The sequence below is a fragment of the Furipterus horrens genome, unplaced genomic scaffold, assembly GCF_987537825.1.
Source record: "Furipterus horrens unplaced genomic scaffold, mFurHor1.1.pri manual_scaffold_1, whole genome shotgun sequence".
NCBI classification, from domain to species: Eukaryota; Metazoa; Chordata; class Mammalia; order Chiroptera; family Furipteridae; genus Furipterus; species Furipterus horrens.
In genome coordinates this window covers 105,785,156-105,806,744 of record NW_028327171.1, presented here as the reverse complement: position 1 = coordinate 105,806,744, position 21,589 = coordinate 105,785,156, and the positions used below count along the sequence as shown (strand labels likewise).

Genomic DNA, 21,589 nt, shown 5'->3' with positions numbered 1-21,589 from the left:
GGGAAAGGTGTATAAAATGGCTTGCTGCCTATTTATGTTGACCACTGTATAGGTGATTTCCCAAATTAATGTTGTTGGTTGGTAACTGAAGGCAAGCGTGCCCTTCTCTATTTTTCTTTTCTCCTTCCAGTGGGTTCCTGCTAAGGAAGAAGTGTAGAGACAAATTTGCCTGGCGTAAAGAGACCTAGAATCTTTGACCTTGGGAAGGCTGAGGGGCAGTTGAGCTGCATGCAGGATGGGAAATGATAGAAAAAAATGTACCAACATTAACAATGCCTAACTATCAGTGGTGGGAGCAGGATACTTGTTTATTTCTATCCATTTATATTTTTTCTAGCTCTTATAATAAACATACTAAACATCTGTTCCTTTTATAATTGTCAAAAATTAAGTTTACTTCTCTAGTTCATACCCTGTATCTTTAGTTTCTAGAAAACCTTGATAGACAAAATGTGCAAACTTCATATTGGTGTGCTTTTAGTCGGGGGGGGGAGGGGAGGGGAAGAGAATGTTTTCCAAGAGCGTATGAGTGAATGGACACATAACGCAGGAAATACGCCTTAGAAAGTTATATTTACATAATTCTATAAAGACAGGGGGAGAAATTATCTAGGGGTAAGGGTTCCCGAGAACTTCTGGAGAAAAATCGTAACATTCTCTACCGGCGAGAGGGGCGAGCGGCAGGAGACGCTTTTTCGGTGAGGAGGAGAAATACCCGGCCGCCTGCAGAGAGGGCGGTGGCAGGTAGAAAAGGTGGCCGCCGTCTCCGGGGACCGGGGCGGAGCAGGAAACGGCGGCGCCGGTGTGGGGGCGGGGCCGCGGCGAGCGCCTCAGGTGGGGATGCGTCGGAGTACCCGCTCGCTGCCCCGGGCCAGCCCTCCCGCAGCGCGGCGACGAGCAAGGGGAAAGCGGAGGGATTCCTGGAGAAGTGCTGCGTCCTGGGGCGGCCGCTGGCGAAGACAGTGCCCCAGAGCGCCTGAGCTGAAGGGGGTTAGAGAAGGGCCGGCATGGGCCTCGAGTTACCTGCACCTTGGCTACTGCTCTTCACCTGGCTCCCAACAGGTGAGCGCCTGGGCCCAAGGAGACTGGAAGCCATTGTTGCCTGCCTTGCAGAGCTGGCCTCAGGCAGGGCAGCGGAGGCCTGGGCTGCGCTCCGGGGGCTCTTGACACGGGCGCCAGGAGGTGCGGGGACTGGATAGTTTCACCTGTGGGAACCTGTTGTTTTCCTTTTATTAGCCCAGGCCCTTCAGTAACAGGTGCAGCTAAGAAAGAAACCTCTAAACTTCCCCTCCTGCAGTCATTTATTAGGCACGTATTTAGTCTCTAAAGCTCAATTGATAGATGCGGTAACACTACTTTCACAATTCCCAACTACTTTTTCCTTCCATCTGATACTTGCTTTTAGGTTTTAGATATGATGACAACCATATTGGCCCAGAAATGCATTTATTTCACTCCTGGGAGATTATAATGTGTCCTCAAGTATATAATGGATGTTCATTATGTTTCAGAACCTTTTTTACAGGACCACAACATTTAGCTCTTTGCTAACCATCTTCAGGGTCACTTGTAAACTTTTTGTTATTTACCCGCCTCCCTAACTTCCCCCTTGCCATAGTAACACCCCTTCAAGTGTCCACCCGCCCACCACCACTCCTTCGTCTTCAATCTCTACGCCAATCCCCTGTCTGCTTTGAAAAGTATGGTTTTGCGTGTCTCGGTCTTTATCTCTTGGGACTATGACAGAAGTGTGTATCTGCATGAGTAAAACCTGGTAGGAAAGGGTGGGAGAATGATGGCATGTGCGGGCTCTTTTAGCCCTTTTCAGTGAGGGTGTAGGTGTGATCTTGCAAACCAGAACATATCATTTCCCTTAGAGTTCTGCCCTATTTTACTGTTTTTACCTTTTTCTCCCTTCCTTTTAGGAATAACTGCCCTCTGACCTCTGTTAGTGGGCGGGGAGCTCAATTTGCCCAAAGACCAATTTGAGTATTTTATTTTTCTGAGGGAAAGAATACAGTCTGAAGATGCAGGCAGAATTCCATATTTATAAGCTTAACAGAACAAGAAAAGCACTCAGATGTAACGAAAATTCATTCAGATAAGGTTCTACAATGACTTAAGCTTAATGCTGAGAGAGGGAGGATTGCAAAAGGGTAGAAAAAGTGGAAGATGGGTATCCCTAAGGTTTTCTAGCTCACCACCTTTTCTGCAGGATATAGGTCCTTCCGATTATTTGAAGCTGATGACTAGATGTTGGACACCCATAATACACAAGAAAATGGACCAAACCTCACCTAAATCTAAGTGCCTGAAATTTCAGCAGGGTGGTCAATCAGTTTGGACTGTGAAAGCAAACATAAAAATCCCAGTTTTGTGCAGTTTCTCTTTGATGCCTCGTGTGTTCAGCTCAAAGTCCACAGTAGTTAAGGATTTCTAAGGTTGCTTGAGCTGTCTTTGTAGGAAAATAGAGGTCTACTCCCACCTCTGCCCCTGAGCACCCCATCGCCAGAGTGCTCTTGAGCTGATGGGAGCCAAAGAGTGAACAGTATGGACTTCGTAGCCAGCAGTCATCCAGGTCGATAGGATGAGAAAAGAAGCCTTACAGACAAAACCCCCATTAGGATGTAAACCCAAATCCTTAGATCACCAGCATAATGTTTTAAAAACTATTCCGTTTTTATGAATAATACTGAACAATTAACATTTTTCTACTATAGTGATTATAACCAAAGGGTATATTTTTCTAGTGAGCAAATTGCTGAATGGACAGGGACTTTAGGAAGCGGAGCTCTAGGTGTTTATGAACCAGCCATGCAGTGTTAGTAGCCAGGATATTGAAGTAAAATAATAAAGACTGCTGCGTTTGCCTGACATTCTTTATTGGGTTTGCCAAAAATTTCCTTTAGTTTTTGCTGTAGGATGGCTCTAATAGTGCTTAGTTGTCTTTAACTTCATTCAAAACATTTTGGTTAGATTGTATCATTACAGCTGTGTATGTAAAAAAAAACAAACACCTTATCAAAATTGGTGAATTTTTGTGCAGCCATTTTAATATTGAAGACGGAATAATACTCAACATTTTTGGCATATTATGCTTTATTATTTCAAGGAAGGTAAAAACGCAACTGAAAGACAAAAAAAAAAAAAAAGAGAGAGAGAGAGAGAAAGAGATTTATGCAGTGTGTGGAGAAGGTGCTGTGACTGATCAAACATATCAAAAGTGGTTTCCGAAGTTTCTTGGTACTACTGGCATTTTGGCCAAATAATTCTCTGCTGTGGGGCTGTCTTATGCATTGGAAGATATTTAACAGCACCCCTGGCCTCTGCCCACTAGAAGCCAATAGCAGGAGATAGCAGATATACTCAAAATATCCAAATCAGTAAAGTTATTGGTGAAAATGAAAACTGTGCCTTTTATGGAAAAACTAAATGGACTTTTTGGTCAACCCAATAGAACCAGAGAATGCTGAATGTGAAAAAGACCTAAGTGAACATCTAATCTCACTTTTATAACAATTGAGATTTCAACTGTTTTGACTCCAACGCTTTGAGGGGGAAATAGCTTTTTTAGCAGGCATGTTTCCTGAATATGTGCAGGAAATATAAATAAAGCTTCATTCAACTACTAAATATGCATTTGGATTTTGCATCTATGATATTGGTCAACTTACTGGATTGCTAAAAAGCTTCCAGTAAACTGGGGTGACTAGAGTACATAAGGTTTTTGTGAGGATTAAATGAAATGAAGGTTTTAAAGAACTCAATACAGTTACTGGAACATATTGAGAGCTTAATAAATGTCAGCCATGGTGACAATGGCAGTCATAATTTAGACCCAGGTAGGATTTTATAGAAACAATTAGGCTTTAAAGAAACTTTAAAGAAACAATTTAGGCTTCTCTATGCTTCCTTCACCTACAGCCAAGACACTGCAATTAATAGATGGCTATCAGCTTAGATTTCAGAATCTGCCTCTGCTCGGTATAACTTTGAAGGAATCTCTCTTCATCCAGGCAAGATTCCTGACAAGCCCTTTTTCTCCCCACTCTCTTTTCTCCCACCAAAAGGCCAACTCTTATTAAGTGGGTGAAGATCAGGCATTGTGTCTATAACATGGTCATCACTCAGGAAAACACTGGATCCCTCCCCACTGCCCTCACTTCTTTATTTTTAAACCAAACTTACTAAAATGTCTCTAAGATCAAACTGGTGAAGATCCGCTTCCTCTCTCACTCCCTACCAAAGCAGTGTTCTCAAACTTTTTTTTTCACAGCTCCCAGTAAGAAATACCGTTTACATTGTGACATGTAAACAGACACGTGAGATTTATAAAATAGAAACAAAAGGTTCACACATACACACAAATCCCATTTACTATCTTGGATAAAAGAATAACAAACTGACATCAAATATTATGTTACTAACATTTAAGTTCACAGATAATACTTCGTGAATTAGCAATACTAAATAGAAAAATCCAGGAAATTCATTTTCTCAAGATCCACTGCAAATTGTGATAAGAACTTTGGAAACCTTTAAGAGTGTGCTCATTTTGGTCCATCGCCTTGCTTTCTTCTGTTTCTAGAGAGGAGTCAACCCAGTCCTCTGATTAGCATCCAAGCTTCTGCAATTGCAAAGTGTAGGCCACTAGTGAAATGATGTCAGATTTGGGTACTCGCTAGTTGATGTGGCTTGGGGCCCCTGAGGTCAGGGAGTCCTGGGAAGGTACCATAGTCCCTGTGCTCTGAGCTGTGGAGAGGTCAGTTGTCAGAGGTTTTTTTCTTTTTTTTAGAAATAAATTTGTACTATTACAAAGTACAGTATTCCCTCACTTATTGCAGGTATTACATTCTATAGCCCCCCCTGCAATAGGTGAAAATCCTTGAAGTAGGAACCTTACATTTATTTTAGTATTTATATATATTTTAAGGCTTTATAAACCCTTCCCACACACTTATAAACCATTTCCAGTCCCTTATTAACCTTTCCTGCCTCCTTATTAACCTTCTCCACACTTTTATAAACACTAATGTTCTTAAACATATTCTACACTCTTAAACCTACGTAACTTTGACAACATACGTATACAGTACTGCAAAATCCCGCGATATAGCGAAAAATCTGCGATAAATAATTAAATATAATATTTTAAAAAATCCTGCGATACAGTGAGGCCGCGATAAATGAACCATGATATAGAGAGGGACTGCTGTAATACTTCCTTCTTGAAAAAAAATATTAAGATAAGGCTAAAATAAGTACCTACATACAGCCCTTTGTATTATTGGCTGACATCCTTTGTTATGTTCATCCAACCTCAAAGTTTATTCCCGGATGAAAATTCAGTTTTCTCTTCAAATTCTAAAAAGGTTTGTCATTTGTGCTTTTGTGAAAAAAATTTAAGATCATAGCGTGGTGTTAAATTATGGGTCTACACACCAATCAATGTGTAATATTATTCTTTGGGAAATCAGACCAGCTGCATCCTAAGGGACTGAGCAATGTGATGAAGGTTAGAATCATAGTGAAGACTTAATGACATCTTGATCCCTGATATAGTAGATAGTAAAGTGGAGCTTCTCAGGGTGAGGGACCTCTGGGAGGTAGATGGGACCCCCTGAACTATCTCCAGTATCCCAGTGCTCTGCCTTCTCCTTCTGGCCAGTTTTACAGATGAGAAAATCTTTGTTCAGGGAAGTCACACATTTCAGGTTGACACAATGGAGTTAGTAGAGCTGAGCCCAGAATCCTGACGTCCTTACTCATAGTCCATTGCTCTTTCATGTTTCATGACACAAAGTGGGTTCATTTTGTCTAATTGAATCCGGGGGTGCAGGAATAGAAATAGATTGCCTCCTGGATGTCTGGCTAAATGCTACTTATTAAATAACTTGCCCCAACAACAACGCAGTAGAATGAGATGCCAGGTAATTAATGTATTGTTGATTGCCTGGGTTTCCTTCAATTTAATACTTTATTTCCTTATTTGAAGTCCTTGTGGGAGAAATAAAATTGTGTTTTAAAAATTGGGAAGACTCCAATCATGTCATCTCTCTCTTTGTCCTTATTTCTGTATCTTCTGATGTGTAAATTTTAGGGTAAGGTAGGGTTAGAGGAAAGCAATTTTGACATTTTTTTCACTTCCCAAATTCAGTTAATCACCAGACTGTTTTGCTCTATCCCAGGATCTGCCCCTTCTTTTTTGTTCCAGTTAACAAACGTCACATTAGCATCTTGACAGTCTCCTTGTCTCTAAACCTGCTACCTCTCTGTCTAGTTCCAACCATTCTTCTACCCAGATGTTAGATTAACTTACTGGGTTAATCTTTCCCACCTTCATTTTAATCCTCCGAGACCCTCCACTAGATCCCCATTACTTGTAAGAGCAGGTTAAAGCTCTCTGTGTGGAATTCAGGGCTCGCTCATTCTCACCTCACTAACTCGGGCAGCCATGTCCCTGTGGATAGGGCATGCTCTCGCACTTCCTTTTCCCCCAGCATACATCCTTCTTCCTTTTTATCTAAACATACTACAAGTGGTTCACTTTATTTATTTTTTGTACTTTTAGAGCACTTAAAATTTGTCCCAAGCAGTTTGGCCTGTGACATGTGAACTTATTTACTTTTTTACTCAACAGATATTTAATGTATAACACTGCAGTGGAATGAGATGCTGGCTAATTAACCAGCAGACATGCTGGCAAACAAAAGCAGACATGGCCCTGGCCCCATGGTGCTTGGAGCCTAAAGGAAATACAAGCAAATGTAGAAATACAACTGTGACAGGAATCATAAAAAAGAGCTATAAGGGACCACAATAACATATGGTAAATGGGTTCTGCTCATTCAGGAGGCCCTCCCCAAAGAAATGATGCTTAAGTTGATAGCTGAGGAATCATCATACCAGACTAAAAGTAGAGTATGAGCAAGACTGCTGGTTAGGAGCTCAGTGAGTATGAGGGAAGGGAAGAATGTTAGCATGGCTGAATGGAGGAAGTCACAGGACATATGATGGAAATGAGGCCAGAGGGGTGGGTAGGACCAGATATGCATGGCTTCATGGGTCATAGTAGGAGGCTTTTCGTTTATCCTAAGAACAATGAACAGCTTTTAGAGATTTTTAAAGAGCAGGAGTTGGGAGACTGATGGCAGTGTGGAATCTACATGGCTGAAAACCAGAGTATATCCAGGTACCAGGAAGGCTTAGGCAGTATCCAGGCTGTAAGTGATGCTGGCTTGTAGTTGAGTGGGAATAAGGATGACAGAGAGATCGAGAAATTGCAGAAATTCTTAGGAGATAAATAAAACCAATTTGATACTAAATTGTATATGGGGAGTGAGGGAGAAAGAGATGTCAAGGACAATTCCTAGTTTTCTGTGCTGCTCATTCACTGAGATGGGAAACATCAAAGAGACCCAGGTTTGTATGGAAAGATGTTGGTTTAGATTTGGAACTTGATTTAGAATTTGGAACAACAAGGAAGAGCTGCCAGGAATATTTGGATTTGTGTGTCTCTCTTGTCCTTTACTGTACAGTAGTAGGATTTGACATCCAAAGCAGTTTTTAAACAACCATCTAAAGCTTAGTTATGAAGTACTTTGTCTCTATGTTTACTTGTTTATTGCTGACTTTCCCAACAAGCACATAAGGTCCAGTAGTGCAGAGGCATTGTCTCCCTCATTTGCTGTTGTACCCCCATCATCTAGAATGGTGCCTGGCTCATTGTAGGTATTCAATAAATTAAGTCAATGAGTGACCTCTGAAGACCCAGGGGACACAGAAATTTGTCATTCTGGTGAGACCCAAATTTGCATATGCTCTGAGATTAGCATGTGGGGACATGGATGAGTCACTGATTTGATTGACATACTTAGGGAAACTCCAAGGCTTTGCCTCTCAACCAGGTTTTGTCTTCTACCCCTAAAGGAATAGCAAGTTCAAACCACCTTAGTGGCTATTTTTTCACCTTGTAGTTCATCAAAAATTTTAAAGATTTGTATGTTCCCCCATTGGAAAGGTTGTGGTAAAAGATGGGACTGTCACACTGTTGATGGGAATACAAGTATAAATTTCTTTCCTGAAGTTTCTATTAAAATATAAAAGCCTTATTTCCTTTGACCGAGCATCTCACCTTAAAAAACATACCCTACTGGAAGGCATGCATGTGAAGAGTTACTTTATATAAATACAGTCATTTTAACAATTCATGTCAGTGTTATTTGTAATAGTGATAAATCAGAAGCAACTTAAATGCCCATTATTAGGAAAATGGGTAAATCATCCATATAGTGAATTTTTAGGCAGCCACTAAAATAATTACACCTATATAATAATTAGATCTATAGAATATAATGATATACCATTAGTTTGAAGAAAAACAAAGTTGTAAGTTAATATACATAATATGATTAATGATTTTTTAAAGAGCAGCATAGGAAAAGTTGCGGAGGGACATACACCAAATCATCAACCATGGTACCCCTGGGGAGTAGAATGCATGGTGAACAAGGAGGAACTTCTTACTTTATGCCATTCTTTATTGTTGGAAGTTTCTGTTGTTTAATTTATATTACAAAAAAAAACGTAAAAAGGGTTTTTATACAAAATGGTTAAAATAAATCTGTGAATGAGCCTTAAAGTAAATTTCCCTTAAAGGTTAAACTTCCACCATTAGAAAAACTTACCCAGGAGGCAGTGGGAACATTGAAACAGTGTAGGCTTTGAAATTTTAGAGGTGTAAATTTAAATCTAGCTTTGCTACTTTCTAGCTGTGTGACCTGAAATCAGTTACTTAATCTCCCTGTGGATTTTCTTCACCTATGAAACTGAGATAAAAATATAGCTTATCTCGTGGGATTTTTGCAAAAGTTAAATGAAATATTGTAAATTAAAGCTCGCAATACCATGTCTAACAGCATGTAAGTGCCCAGTCTATATAATTTTTCTCCCAATGGTAGCCAGCCACATGCTTTAGCGGCACCCCAAGCCTAGTGCTGTTGACCTGCACAAGCCAGACCTTTGTTAAATCTGTAGCCATAATTATGTAGACATAATTCCTTCCCTGCCCCAACTCTCTTCTAACTCTCCAGATCCCTTGCTGCTTCTCTGTACTCATTGCCAGCCTCTCTTGCCCTTTATTTCTCTCATGTTTGCACTCTTATCTAAGGAAATATAGTAAGTACTGATGGCAAATATACTTGAGGCGATAGCTTGCTCAGAGATAAACTCTGATAGGATTAAACCTGTGTACTTTTTGTTAACATGCTTACTGGACAGAGGTGCCTGGGTATCCGAAAAACACTCAGGAACTGAGACCTTCCATCAGCGTCAGCACTGGGCCACGGCCCCCTGCCAGGAAGACCATGCTGGCCCTCCCTGGCTACCATCCCCTTTAGGCAGGACCCTTCCTGTGGAAAGGAGGGGAAATGCCATCTAATGTTCTGAAAATAGTTCTTGAGAGAAAGAAAAACTTTGCACCTATGTCCCTGTGCTGTGAGGATAAGATGTTCTAGAGACTGTAAAACATCTTGCCCAATATGATTGTAGAGAAGGAAGACAATGAAAACAATAAATGTACAATGTGCATGTATTCGGGAACACATAGCATTTAGTTGTAAAGATACTCTTCTTTTTTGGTATGTTTTTCCTCCACTTTGATGTCAGATGGTAGTCCCCACTCTGCACAGCAGCCTAGTCTTGGAAAGTACCTCATGGCGGGAAACAGAGAATCCCCTTTCCCTTCCCTCCTTCCCATGAGCTCTAGTACCTCATCTGAAGTTACCTCTCCGTTCTTAAATGACAGGTCTCCCTCTCTTCCTCTTTCACAGGGGAGGCAAATTGTGAACGGGTTTGCCAGAGTATAAAGTGACACAGCGCTGAAAGCTTTCAGTGCACTAACCCATTTTGCAAAGAGAAGACAGTAGTGGTAGTTTACATTTGTATCATTTTAATTCTTTCAGAATGCTTTTGCATGATGGTCTCAGTTGACCTCAATATTTAAGGTAGGCAAGATACATACAATTGATACAAATGATAGTCAATATTTATTGAGTGTCTAGTATGTGGCAGGCTCTTTGCTAAATGCTGGACATTTGTCTCATTTAATCCTCGCTACAACCCTATCAGGCAGATATTAGTATCATCCCAATTTGGTGTGTAAAGAAACAACTGGAGTTTGGAAATAACTTGCCAGCTGTTTTAGCTGGTAGGGAGTGAAGGTAGAATCTGCACTCAGGAAATCAGTCTCTAGAATTAAGTTTTCAAGGGAAAAATGGTAGGGACAGCTAGGAAATTAGATAGCAATATATTGGGGATAAGGAGATGCCACAGATGAAGGGAATGTAAAAATAAAAAAATAATTTACAAATTTGAAAACTCGCCGATGATGTGGGGGACGTCAGAGGGTGGAGGGATCGAGCAAAAAGAAAGAAGAGACTCGGGGACATGGACAACAGTGGGGTGATTGCTGGGGGGAGGGGGTATAGGGGACTAAATGGTAATGGGAAAAATATAATAAGGAATAAATTAAAAAACGAGCAATGTTGCAATCTATAAAAAAGGGCATTTATCTTTTTGAATCTGTTCATTTTTTCAGCCCTGGTTTTGCTGCTTTTGGCCTCTTCTTGAAAACCTTATCTGCTTAGTAGTGTGGGTGCCCAATGTGGTTAGTCATATAGAGAAGTTCAGCATGAGAAAGAAAGGTGGCAAGTTTTTCCCTTTAAGATGGACTTGCTGCTTCCCTTGTCTTCTTTCTAATCTGAAATATCCTCCTGCTTTCAGAGAGTCCCGACTTCCACCTAGAAGGTTAAACTTGCTTGCTTGGGAAAGGTTGGGTTTGGGTTAAAAAAAAAAAAAAAAAAAAAAAGATTGGGTTTTGGCTTCAGCAAGCCCTACATTCAAATCCTGAAGCTGAGAAGGCTTAGTTTATTGTCTGAACTTTTGTCCACATAGATGAGCAGGGCTGATCCCACCCTGGGGGTTTGTGGGGATTAAAGACAATGTATGTAACATCGTCCAGTGCACAGTAGATGCTGAGGTCCAGAGCAACAACCTAGAAGAAGAGAGAAGGTTTGCTGGTTCCTCAGTTACCATTTATCCTGGGACCCTTCCCTACCTTCCATGTGTGTTGGGGGGTGGGGGTGCTGGGGGCAGGTTTTGGAGAAAGGTCCGAGAGATGTGCAGGATGCTATGGGGCTGGCAGACTACTGGAGGATAGTGTGTGAGCTCAGTGTGATTAAAACATCTGTGAACCCAGCATATTTTAAGGCTCGAAATTCACATAAGGGATGAAATTGAAGAGAGGATAAAAGGCAGCATAGCCAGTGTTGACGTTGGAAAAGGTGAGTTCTCTGCAACCCCCCCCCCCCCCCCGTGTGGTTTGTGCATAATAAAGGCATTCATGAAAGAGGAGCTGAATGAGGATTTGGTAATGAAGGTGATCACCTTTGTCCCTGTTCTGCCTCGGAGTGTCAGATTCAGCAATCTTCAAAGCTACTCCAGAGCAACTTCTGGCTCCAACCAAATTCCGCCCTCTGACTCCCAGCAAGTCTCCCTCCTTCCCCAAATGTCTCACCTGTACAAATAATGTTGACTAGAGGCCTTTCGATAAGCTGCTTTTTGTGTTGAATTACCATTCAGCAAAAATAAAAAACATGTAGGTTATTATAGTATGAGAGTGAGAGTGGCTAATTGTATATTGATTATTGCTCATGTAGCCTGGCCTCGTGCTCCATTTCTTTGCAAGCTAAAGAATACCAGACGTGTTCCTTTATTTAAAGAATGGCTGGGCAGAGTGGCAAAAGTGCTGCTCGGGGGAAGAATGTTGAATCTATTCTCTTAGAAAATGAATGACCACAGACAAGTCATGTTTTCTAACCTCAGATTTGCTTCGTATGAGACGGGCACAATTTCTCTCTTCCCAGAGATCATATTTAGTGTGAAAAAGAAAGTATCTGAAAGTGTTATGTGGACCTAGGGTCTTATTTAGGCTGCAAATCAGTATTTTTCTCCCTCTTCCAATTCATTGTCAGAACCTTACCCATAGCTCCTTCTGTTCCAGTTACAGCTCTGGTGGGCAAAAGCTCTGAAGTCCATTTCAGGTCAATACTGGAAAAAGACAAAAAGTGAGGGTGGAGAAGCAAAAAATAAAAAGCAGATTATGATAAAATCCATATTAGGCTTGCGGTGCTGGTCACTGGATCTTCTGTTCTGATTGGACTGGTTTCCAGGAATCCTACAGCTAGTAGAGACAGCAACTATTTTTCCCCAAACTACTGAAGGCTTACTTTCAAAATGATGTCCTTTTTTCATCAATGGCCAAATAAGGAAGTCATCCATCTTCCTAAAAACACCACTGTCAACCTATTCCTGTTCTTCAGAAAAGCCTTCAGTGATTACCTATTAGCTAGAAATAGGCATTGGAGTGTGATGTACTCCATCTCCCCAACTTCTGGTCACCAACACCAGCACCACCTTATTTTTCCCCTCTGTCTCCCATAAAGCCAGAGATGCGAGCTAGGTTGGTGGCCTCCAGGTGGTTCTCTCCTGCTAAGGGCCTTTGCTCATCTTTCATCCTGAAATGATGAGTTTCTCTGCCTTCTATTTCTTATGTGTAATCTTTATCCCACCTGAATCTTAGGGTCTAGCTTAAATTTCTTCCTTCATGAAGTCTTCCCCCACCCGCACATCTCCCCTTCACTTCTGCAGACCCTCTTTCCAGCACAGCTGCCATGGGCACAACCTCATTTACAGCCCAGTCCTGGAGATGGCTCGGGTCATTTCTGGGGGCCAGAGCCTGTCTTGAGCAGCATTCTGTTCTCTCCATGGATGTGAGAAAAATAGGTACAGGGGCCCGTTATAAGCCTTAGCAGACTACCTTATGTGGGCTGTGTCCAGAAGGTGAGGCAGAATCCAGAACCAATAGCCGTGGCTCTTGAGACAGGCCCACCTAGCTGCTCTGGTGTCTATATTTGTTTTGTTTGTGGGAGCAACTCAGTTAGAATAAAGTCAGCTCCACCTGAGGACTCCAGGATGAACCTCTCTCCTCAGCCCTTGTGATAAAAGAAAGGGGCACAGAGATTCATATGCTGACATTAACGTGGCAGCATGTGTGACAGGCATTGAGCCAAGCACTGGTTGTGGATTATTTCATTGAATTCTTGCAGGGACCTGATAAGGTTATAAGTGTTATAAACTTTACTTGTAGTTGAGGAAACACAGACTCAGTGAGAGTAAGTAACTTGCCCAATGTCTAAGTAGTAAAGTTTGATTTGAGTCAATTCATATCTGAGCCCAAAGCCTAGGTGGTAGTGGTGGTGGTTGTTTTTCAAATCTAGTCTACACCAGTTTTTCTTAAAGTATAGTGCCCAGAGCAATAGCATCACCATCTCCTTAAAATTTATTAGAAATGTAAGTCCTTGTGTCCAATCCAAGCCCTACTCAATCAGAAACTCCTGCTGACATCTATCTGGGCTGTCTCAAGTCTTCCAGAGGTGTATGCTCAAGTTGGACTACTCCTGCTCTATGCTAAGTCTCCCATGAGAAGATCCCCTATAACCTGGCTTAGAGACCATATTGACATAGGAGCATTACAAGATGCCAATTATGCGTGGCCCTCTGACTGTGCCCAAGTCCCACCTGACATTTCTGTGCCACCTGGTTCCTCATCAGGGCAGATCTGGAGTATGTCTGTATATTTGGAAGGTAAGAGGAGGGAGACTTTCAATTCCTTCAAGTCTTTCTTGATAAAATTTGTCATAATCTGATCTTCTTTTTTTTATGCTTACATTGACCCGTGCTGCCAATATCCACTGGTTAATGTATTTTTGGTCATTCATTGCATCATTTATTCAACAAACATTTGTTGGATGCCAAGGAGGTGAAAGGTACAATATGAGGTCCTTGTGTTTGAACAATGAGTTAGAGACAAAACCAGTCAGCCTTCTCAGAGCCTATAGTAAACAAGCCATCAACAAGAAGTGTGAAAATGCTTCATTAATGTAAGATGAGGTACTTTGGGAAAATGGAGGGAGGCCCCTCTTCCAGATTTGCAATCAGGGAAGGCTTCTCTAGCAGAAGGGTGCTCCAGCTGAGCCATCCACATGTAGCAAGATCTGGTGAAGACAGCGATCCCAGCGTGGGAAGGACTGAAGCAAGTTCAGAGTGGCCAGTCTCTGAGTTTAAGGTAGGGCATGAAGGGAGATGAAGCAGGAGAGAAAGGCTGAAGGCAGCCTTGACCAGCCCTATAAGGCTTCCTTGTAGAGGTTGGAATTTATCTATAGGTAAATAGAAAAACATTTTTAAGAGAGAGTGATGTGAAAAAAATATATATATTAACAAGATCATTCTAGTACAAATATGGCCTTATTTAATGCAATTTATTTATTGTTGTTGTATATGTTATCACCATTGATGGACTGTGAGCTCCTTGGGAGTTGTCCTTGATCTTTTTCTCCTCTGTCTTCCTCATTTGTCTGTGCGGTATTTCACCCAGGCTGAGGAAGAACCCAGACTCCGCCTGCCAGCGAGCTCGCAAGCTGTCAGGCAGTTTGTTTGTTCATTTGCATAGCCTTTGTTACCCCACAAACAGAAGTAGGTCACCTCCCAGAGATCTGGTCTGCCTGCAGTGTTGTCTCCTGCTCTTGGCTTCAGGGTGCCTGTCCTTGTTGGTGACGGTCCAGCACACGGAGCGCTATGTCACCCTATTTGCCTCTGTCATCCTGAAATGTGACTACACCACCTCTGCCCAGCTCCAGGACGTGGTAGTGACGTGGCGCTTCAAGTCCTTCTGCAAAGATCCCATCTTTGACTACTACTCTGCGTGTGAGTGCCCTCCCCTTCTGGCTCTCCCTGGGTCACTTTGTGAAGTATTGCTGTTAGGGTATAGGAATTATTTAGGACCACAAATCCTCATGAGGAGAAGCCACAAAGATCACTTAATTTAGTCTCCTCATTTTATAGATAAGCAAACTGAGCCCAGGCAGATGAAATAACTTACTGAAGGTCACATACTATTTTATTTATTTAACAATTTATGTCCCACCTCGTTCTGAGGAGACTGAAGGCAACTCAGACATCAAGTAAAAGGCAGAGTAAGTTTAGCCTCCTAGTCCATGCCAGCATGCTGAGATGAGGATGCAGATCTGCCTCTCATCACCCCCACCTTTAGAATGCCGCTGAGAAGGATGCATGAGGAATGATTATTTGTATCCATGGCCATGTTCAGCTCTACGGCCAGCCTTCCTGGTAGACAGTCATTTCTCTACTGACTAAACACTCAGTGATGCAGAATTCACTGCCCCCAGGGAGCACATTTGCTGTTTGACATCTCTGAGATGCACAACTCCACCTATGTTTAGCCAAATCCCAAATCCTGTCTCTAAGTAACAGTTGCCCCACTCATGTCAGTCCTGCTGTGTGGAACCAAAGCTCTTCTTAGCTGCCCACCTCTGCCTGTCTCCAGGAGCAAATGAACCAAGATACCCACTCTCAGCCTGGACAATTAACCTGGCAGAAATTTTGGGAACAGAAGTGGGCACCCTGTTTGTAGGAAGAAAGTGAGCTTTCTGTGATGAGAAAAGGAGGGGGAGGCATCAGCTTTACCTCTTTTAGTCCTACTAATGTCTCACAATACGAACCCCAAAACCTAACTGTCTGAGCTACCCACGGAGCCTGTTTCTGTCCCTTGCAAAAAACCCTCCTTCTTAAATTGAGGCATTGTTTCCTGGGGGTTACTCTTAAAATGCCTGGGTTATGTGGGGAGGTAGGAGAGACTAGGGTAGTGGATATTTGCCTCAGCAGATTTAACAGCTCTCAGACTTTGTACTACAAGGGCAGATGGATGAACTCTATGGGAGCAGAATCTGGGGTGACTGAAAACAAGACAAGGGAAGCTGGGATGGGATACCCGGGGATGCAGCCAGGATTTGAAAATGATGGCCTATTGGGGGAGTCTGGAGTCTCACTGCTCACAGTGTGGTACATTGGTATCACTCAGGAGCTCATTAGAAACGCAGAATTTCTGATTCTCCCTCCAGACCTACAGAATCAGAATCTTCATGTTTAACAAAACTCCCTGAGGACACAGAGGCTCACACTAAGGGCGCCTTTCTTCCGGGGAATTCCCCACTCTGTGTAACTTGGGTGTATCCTCTTTCCTCAGCATACCAGGCAGCCTTATCCCTGGGCCAGGACCCTTCCAATGACTGCAACGACAGCCAGCGGGAGGTTCGAATTGTGGCCCAGAGGCGGGGTCAGAATGAGCCTGTGCTGGGGGTAGATTACCGGCAGCGCAAGATCACCATCCAGAACCGTGAGTGTGGGGGAGGCTGCAGGGGCCTGAGGGTGGCAAAGGTGCAGACTCCAGACTGAGTCATTGTGGGGATTTCCCTTTTTCTCTGCTGCCCGATGATCTCCTTGGTCCCTGCCATTGTTTGAGTAAAATGCCAGATATACAGAATGTGCTGCATCATCTGAAGTCACTTCCCTGGAAGTTGGTCTTTGGATGAGCTTTGGCTAAAGGTCTGGGAGTGGAGGGTTTTCTTTGCTTCCCCAAGATTCAGGACTAAGGTGTGGATGAAGCTCCTTTGATCCCTTCTACAAATTGCTCCCACACCTGCTGGAACGCCCAGCTCCTGAGTTTGCCTCTGGTCACACCTGTTTTATATATTTAAGGGAACGGAGCCTTCCTAGTAGGTGGCTGCCTTGAGACCAGCACCCTTCATTGGTACAGAAAAGAGCATTGGGCTTAGAATCAAAACACCTGGCTCAGTGTCCCATTACTTCCACATGCTGGCTCAGTGACTAGTGGCAGATATTTTCTCTAGCTTCTGTTACCTTCTCTGAAAGATGAGCATAATGGTCTCTGTCTCTCCACACTGAAGTGAATATCAAATGTGGTATCTGAGAGCTATGTTAAAGCATATCTATTTGTTGTGCCCAGTACAGGGAGTGGTGATTAGACTCAGGTGTGAGTCCTCATTCTGCACTTACGAGATGTATGAACTTGAGCAAGTCCCTTCAATTTTCTGACCTCGATTTCTATAAAGTGAAACTTGCCATAGTACTTGGAGAGTAGTCAGGATTGTGAGACGATATGTATAAAGCACTTAGCAAACAGTAATTGCACAGTAAACTTCAGTTATGATCACTCAGCATACTTTCGGATGGACGGGTTAGCACCCCACATTCCTTATCTTGTAATCCAGGATTAGTGTTATGGATTATTGACACAAAATTGAGAGCCATGTCAATGAGCTTTGTGCGCTCTGTTAAACGTTTGCTGGTTAAGAAGAAAAAAGGATGGGGTGGATATGTATACGTAGCAGGCCACGCAGAATACCCATAGCAACGATGTGAGGAAATCAGTTAATATTCTGTGACCATTTAAAAGTAGATCATTTAAATGGAGCCAGTTTGGCTCATTTGGTTGGAGTGTTATCCTGTAAGGCCAGCAGGTCCAATTCCTGGTCGGGGCACATATCTAGTTGCAGGTTCGATCCCCAGTCTGGGCGCATATGGCAACCAGTCAATGCTTCTGTCTCAAATCAATGTTTCTCTCTCATTCTTCTCCCTTTCTCTCTCTCTAAAAACAATGAAAAAATCAAAGTTCTCAGATGAGGATTAAAAAATAATTATAATAAAGGGAGCCAGTTTAACAATTGCCTTTCAACTTTGTTTCTAATACTTTGACTGTAATACTTAAGTCTGACCCTTTTACATTCAACCTCTGATTTCCCTAAGCAGTGCTTGAACTCCTGGCCTTAGGGAACATCTGTCCTTCTTTTCTAGTTTTCAGGAGTGTTCTCAAAAATTCAGGGTGGTTCCACTTTCTCCAGAGCTCACAGAATTAGCTCAGATATGACTCAAGTTTAAAGTCTCTTTAATTACCAAGTCTCCTTTATAGTTTTTGAAGGTTGAAAGTCCCCACAGGTGATAGTCCCTACTTTATTGTCTTTTTTTCCTAATTTTGAGCAGTATTATCTGCTACCTCCACTCCCAACCAACCACTTTGGATCAGACTCTGACTCTTTCTTACTCCCATGGGAAAGTGGTATTTCCCCTTGGTTTTTATTTTTAGCTCTAGGCTTGTGACATCTGGAGCCCGTGTTTTCTGATACTTTTATGCCCATGTCTGCACCACTTGAGACGACACTGTCAAAACAGTTTTTGGATCACTTAAAATGTTAACATATTTAAATGTCCTCATTACTCTGACATCCATAAGTAATCTTTATGTTTCTAATAAAAATTGGCACTTACTGTGGCTAAAATAGTGGGGACAAGGAGGCTGCCCTGATGCCTCTAAGTGGACTTTAAGCCCTTTTAGGAAAGAGATGGATCCTATTTCTCTTCAGATCTCCCACATTTCCTCTTGAGATCTTCCATAGTGGCTGACATAGTGCTGGACCCACAGGAAGTCCTTAATGAGCATTTGTTGCATTTGCTAATCTTGAATGTACTGTTCATCCACCTTACGGGGGTAGCGCAGCACTTGATGTTCATGAGAGCTAAATTCTTTTTTGAGTAACATTTACTCTTAAAATATTGGCATTTCATCCCTGCTTTTTCAGGCTTATCTCATAAACTATCCCTTTAAGATCCAGACTGTGGCATTTTCCACCTAGTTTGGAGAGCACATTAGAGCTTAGTGGTTAAGAGCACCAGTGGTGAGGCAGGGGGGCAAGGGTTTGAACCCACCTCTGCTAAGAATTAGCTCTCTATTGATAGGCCAGTTTCTTAGCCTCCTGGAGAAGGCTAAGGCCTGCTAAGCTTCTTGGTTTCTTCATCTGAAATGCAGCTAATCAATTTTATCCACTGTATCAGGATTAAGTTTGATTGCAAAAGCCCAAAATATTCGTGACTTAAACAGGTTTATTTCTTCTCAAGTATAAATTTGAAAGTAGACAGTCCAGAACTAGTATGGCGGCTTCTTCCATTAAGTCCTCAAGAACCCAAGCTCCTTCCAGCTCATCAGGAATATCATCTTCTTCCTCATGGTGCCAGATCATAGCCATCACAGTTGCTTTCCATAAAACAGAGTAGAAAAAGTGAAGAACAAAAGGGCAAAGGTGTTCCCAGAATGTTTTTAAGAAAGGTCTTGAGTCATCGTGTAACACTTCTGCTTACATCCCATCCACCAGAACTGAGTCACATGCACGTGTCCATCTGTGAGAGAGAATGGGAGATATTCACTGTATTCTGGGTGGCCACATACACGACCAAAAATTCTATGACTATGAAAGAAAGGGAGAACAGACACTGGGAGACAGGTGGTAATCTCTACCACACCCACTTAGAGTTGTGGTGGGAATTATATGAGGTGATGCATCCAAAATCCTTTCAAGATACCTTATAGGGCTTAATGAATGATCAATTCTACCTCCATTATACTGTTTGGAGAAAGAAAAGAGTCTCAAAAAAAGAAATTGAGGTCTTTCTCTGAACTACAAGGGGCTCTCTTAGGATGTGGAAGGACAATGCTAGGGGCTTGAAGCTAGCATAGGTCAGAAAGCATTTCCCTCTCCTTTAACCAGTGGCACTTTCTCCCTCCTTTCTTGCAGGAGCAGATCTTGTGATTAATGAAGTGATGTGGTGGGACCATGGAGTTTATTATTGCACCATTGAGGCTCCAGGGGATACATCAGGTGACCCAGATAAGGAGGTGAAACTCATTGTCCTGCGTAAGTACTGCAGGAACTTTCTATTTTTCCACCCCATCATGACACTTTTTTCTTTTTTTAAGTATATTTTATTGATTATGCTGATATAGTTGTCCCAATATTTTTTCCCCTTTGCCCCCCTCTGCCTGGTACCTCCCTTCCCTCTGGCAATCCCCCCCACTTAGTTTATATCCATGGGTCATGCATATAAGTTCTTTGACTTCTTCGTTTCCTATAGTATCCTTAACATCTCCCTATTTTATACCTACCAGTTATGCGTCTTGATCCCTGCATCTTTTCCCCCATTCTCTCCCTTCCCCCTTCTCACTGACAACCCTCCATATGATCTCAATATCTGTGGTTCTGTTCCTGTTCTAGTTGTTTGCTTAGTTTTTTTCTTTTTTAGATTCAGTTGATAGTTGTGAGTTTGTTGTTATTTTACTGTTCACAGTTTTGATCTTCTTTTTCTTAAATATGTTCCCTTAACATTTCATATAATTAGGGCTTAGTGATGATGAACTCCTTTAGCTTTACCTTGTCTGGGAAGCTCTTTATCTGCTCTTCCATTCTAAATGATAGCTTTGCTGGATAGAGTACAGTATTCCCTCACTTATCGTAGGTATTACATTCTAGACCACCCCGCAGTAGGTGAAAATCTGCAAAGTAGGAACCTTACATTAATTTTAGTATTTATATATATTTTTAAGGCTTTATCAACCCTTCCCACACACTTATAAACTGTTCCCAGTCCCTTATTAACCTTTCCCATTCCCTTATTAACCTTTTCCACACTTTTATAAACACTACTGATGTTTTTAAACATATTCTACGCTCTTAAACCTATGTAACTTTAACAACATATGTATACAGTACCGCAAAATCCTGTGATACAGTGAAAAATTTGCGATAAATAATATAATATTTTAAAAAATCCTGCGATACAGTGAGGCCACGGTAAGTGAACCATGATATAGAGAGGGACTACTGTAATCTTGGTTGTAGATCCTTACTTTTCATCACATTGGATACTTCTTGCCAGTCCCTTCTTGCCTGCAAAATTTCTTTTGAGAAATCAGCTGATAGAAACTTCTTTGCAGATAACTCTCTGCTTTTCTCTTGCTGCTTTTAAGATTCTTTTTTTAATCTTCAAATTTGTCATTTTAATTTTGATGTGTCTTGGTGTGGTCCTCTTTGGGTCTAGCTTGTCTGGGACTCTCTGTGATTCCTAGACTTGTATGTCTATTTCCTTCACCAAATTAGGGAAGTTTCCTTTCATTATTTTTTTACATAAGTTTTCAATTTCTTGCTCTTTCTATTCTTCTGGCACCTCTATGATTTGGATATTGGTACATTTGAAGTTGTCCCAGAGATTCCTATTAAATATGTCTAGAGACATATCTAAGACTCTCCTCCTTTTTTTTTTCCTATTCTTGTTTCTTCATTCTGTACTGGTTGACTGTTTATTTCTTCCTTATGTTCTAATACATTGATTTGAACTCTGGCTTCCTTCCCTTCACTATTGGTTTCATGTGGATTTTTCTTCATTTCACTTAGTGTAGCCTTCACTTCTTCTCATGTGCGTTTGCTGTACTCAGTCATTTCTCTGAGCATTGTCAGTGTTTTGAATTCTGCATCTGTTAGGTTGACTATCTCCTCCTCACTTAGTTTTCCCTCTGGAGCCTTGATCTGCTCCCACTTTTGGGCCTTACTTCTCTGTCTCCTCAACTAGACAGCCTCCTGTGTTTTCCTCTGTATATTAGGTAGAGCTGCCACACCTGTTATGTTGTAAGAGGTGGAGCCTTAGGTATTTGTCAGTGTGGGATGACCAGTTTCACAGCCTTGTGGCTCTGTATGTGGGGGAGGGGTCAGAGAGGAAACAATGCCCCTTGCTTGGCACCCATCCCATTTCCAGTTGCTTCACCTACTTC

General features: G+C 42.0%; 1 protein-coding gene across 4 annotated transcripts in view; it reads left to right on the top strand.

Annotated features, from left to right (window-relative positions):
• The first annotated feature begins 825 nt into the window (after positions 1-825).
• The window catches only part of ILDR1 (immunoglobulin like domain containing receptor 1), an 80,513-nt gene continuing 59,749 nt past the window's right edge, over positions 826-21,589 (top strand). For all 4 annotated transcript variants that reach the window (XR_016511173.1, XR_016511174.1, XM_090277271.1 and 1 more), the window contains exons 1-4: positions 826-1,062; positions 14,653-14,823; positions 16,163-16,312; positions 19,563-19,682. Coding sequence is in view for 2 of the 4 variants with exons in the window: in XM_090277271.1 (XP_090133397.1) it covers positions 1,008-1,062; positions 14,653-14,823; positions 16,163-16,312; positions 19,563-19,682 (496 nt within the window). In the remaining 2 variants the exon portion in view is untranslated. The remainder of the gene's footprint in view (positions 1,063-14,652; positions 14,824-16,162; positions 16,313-19,562; positions 19,683-21,589) is intronic.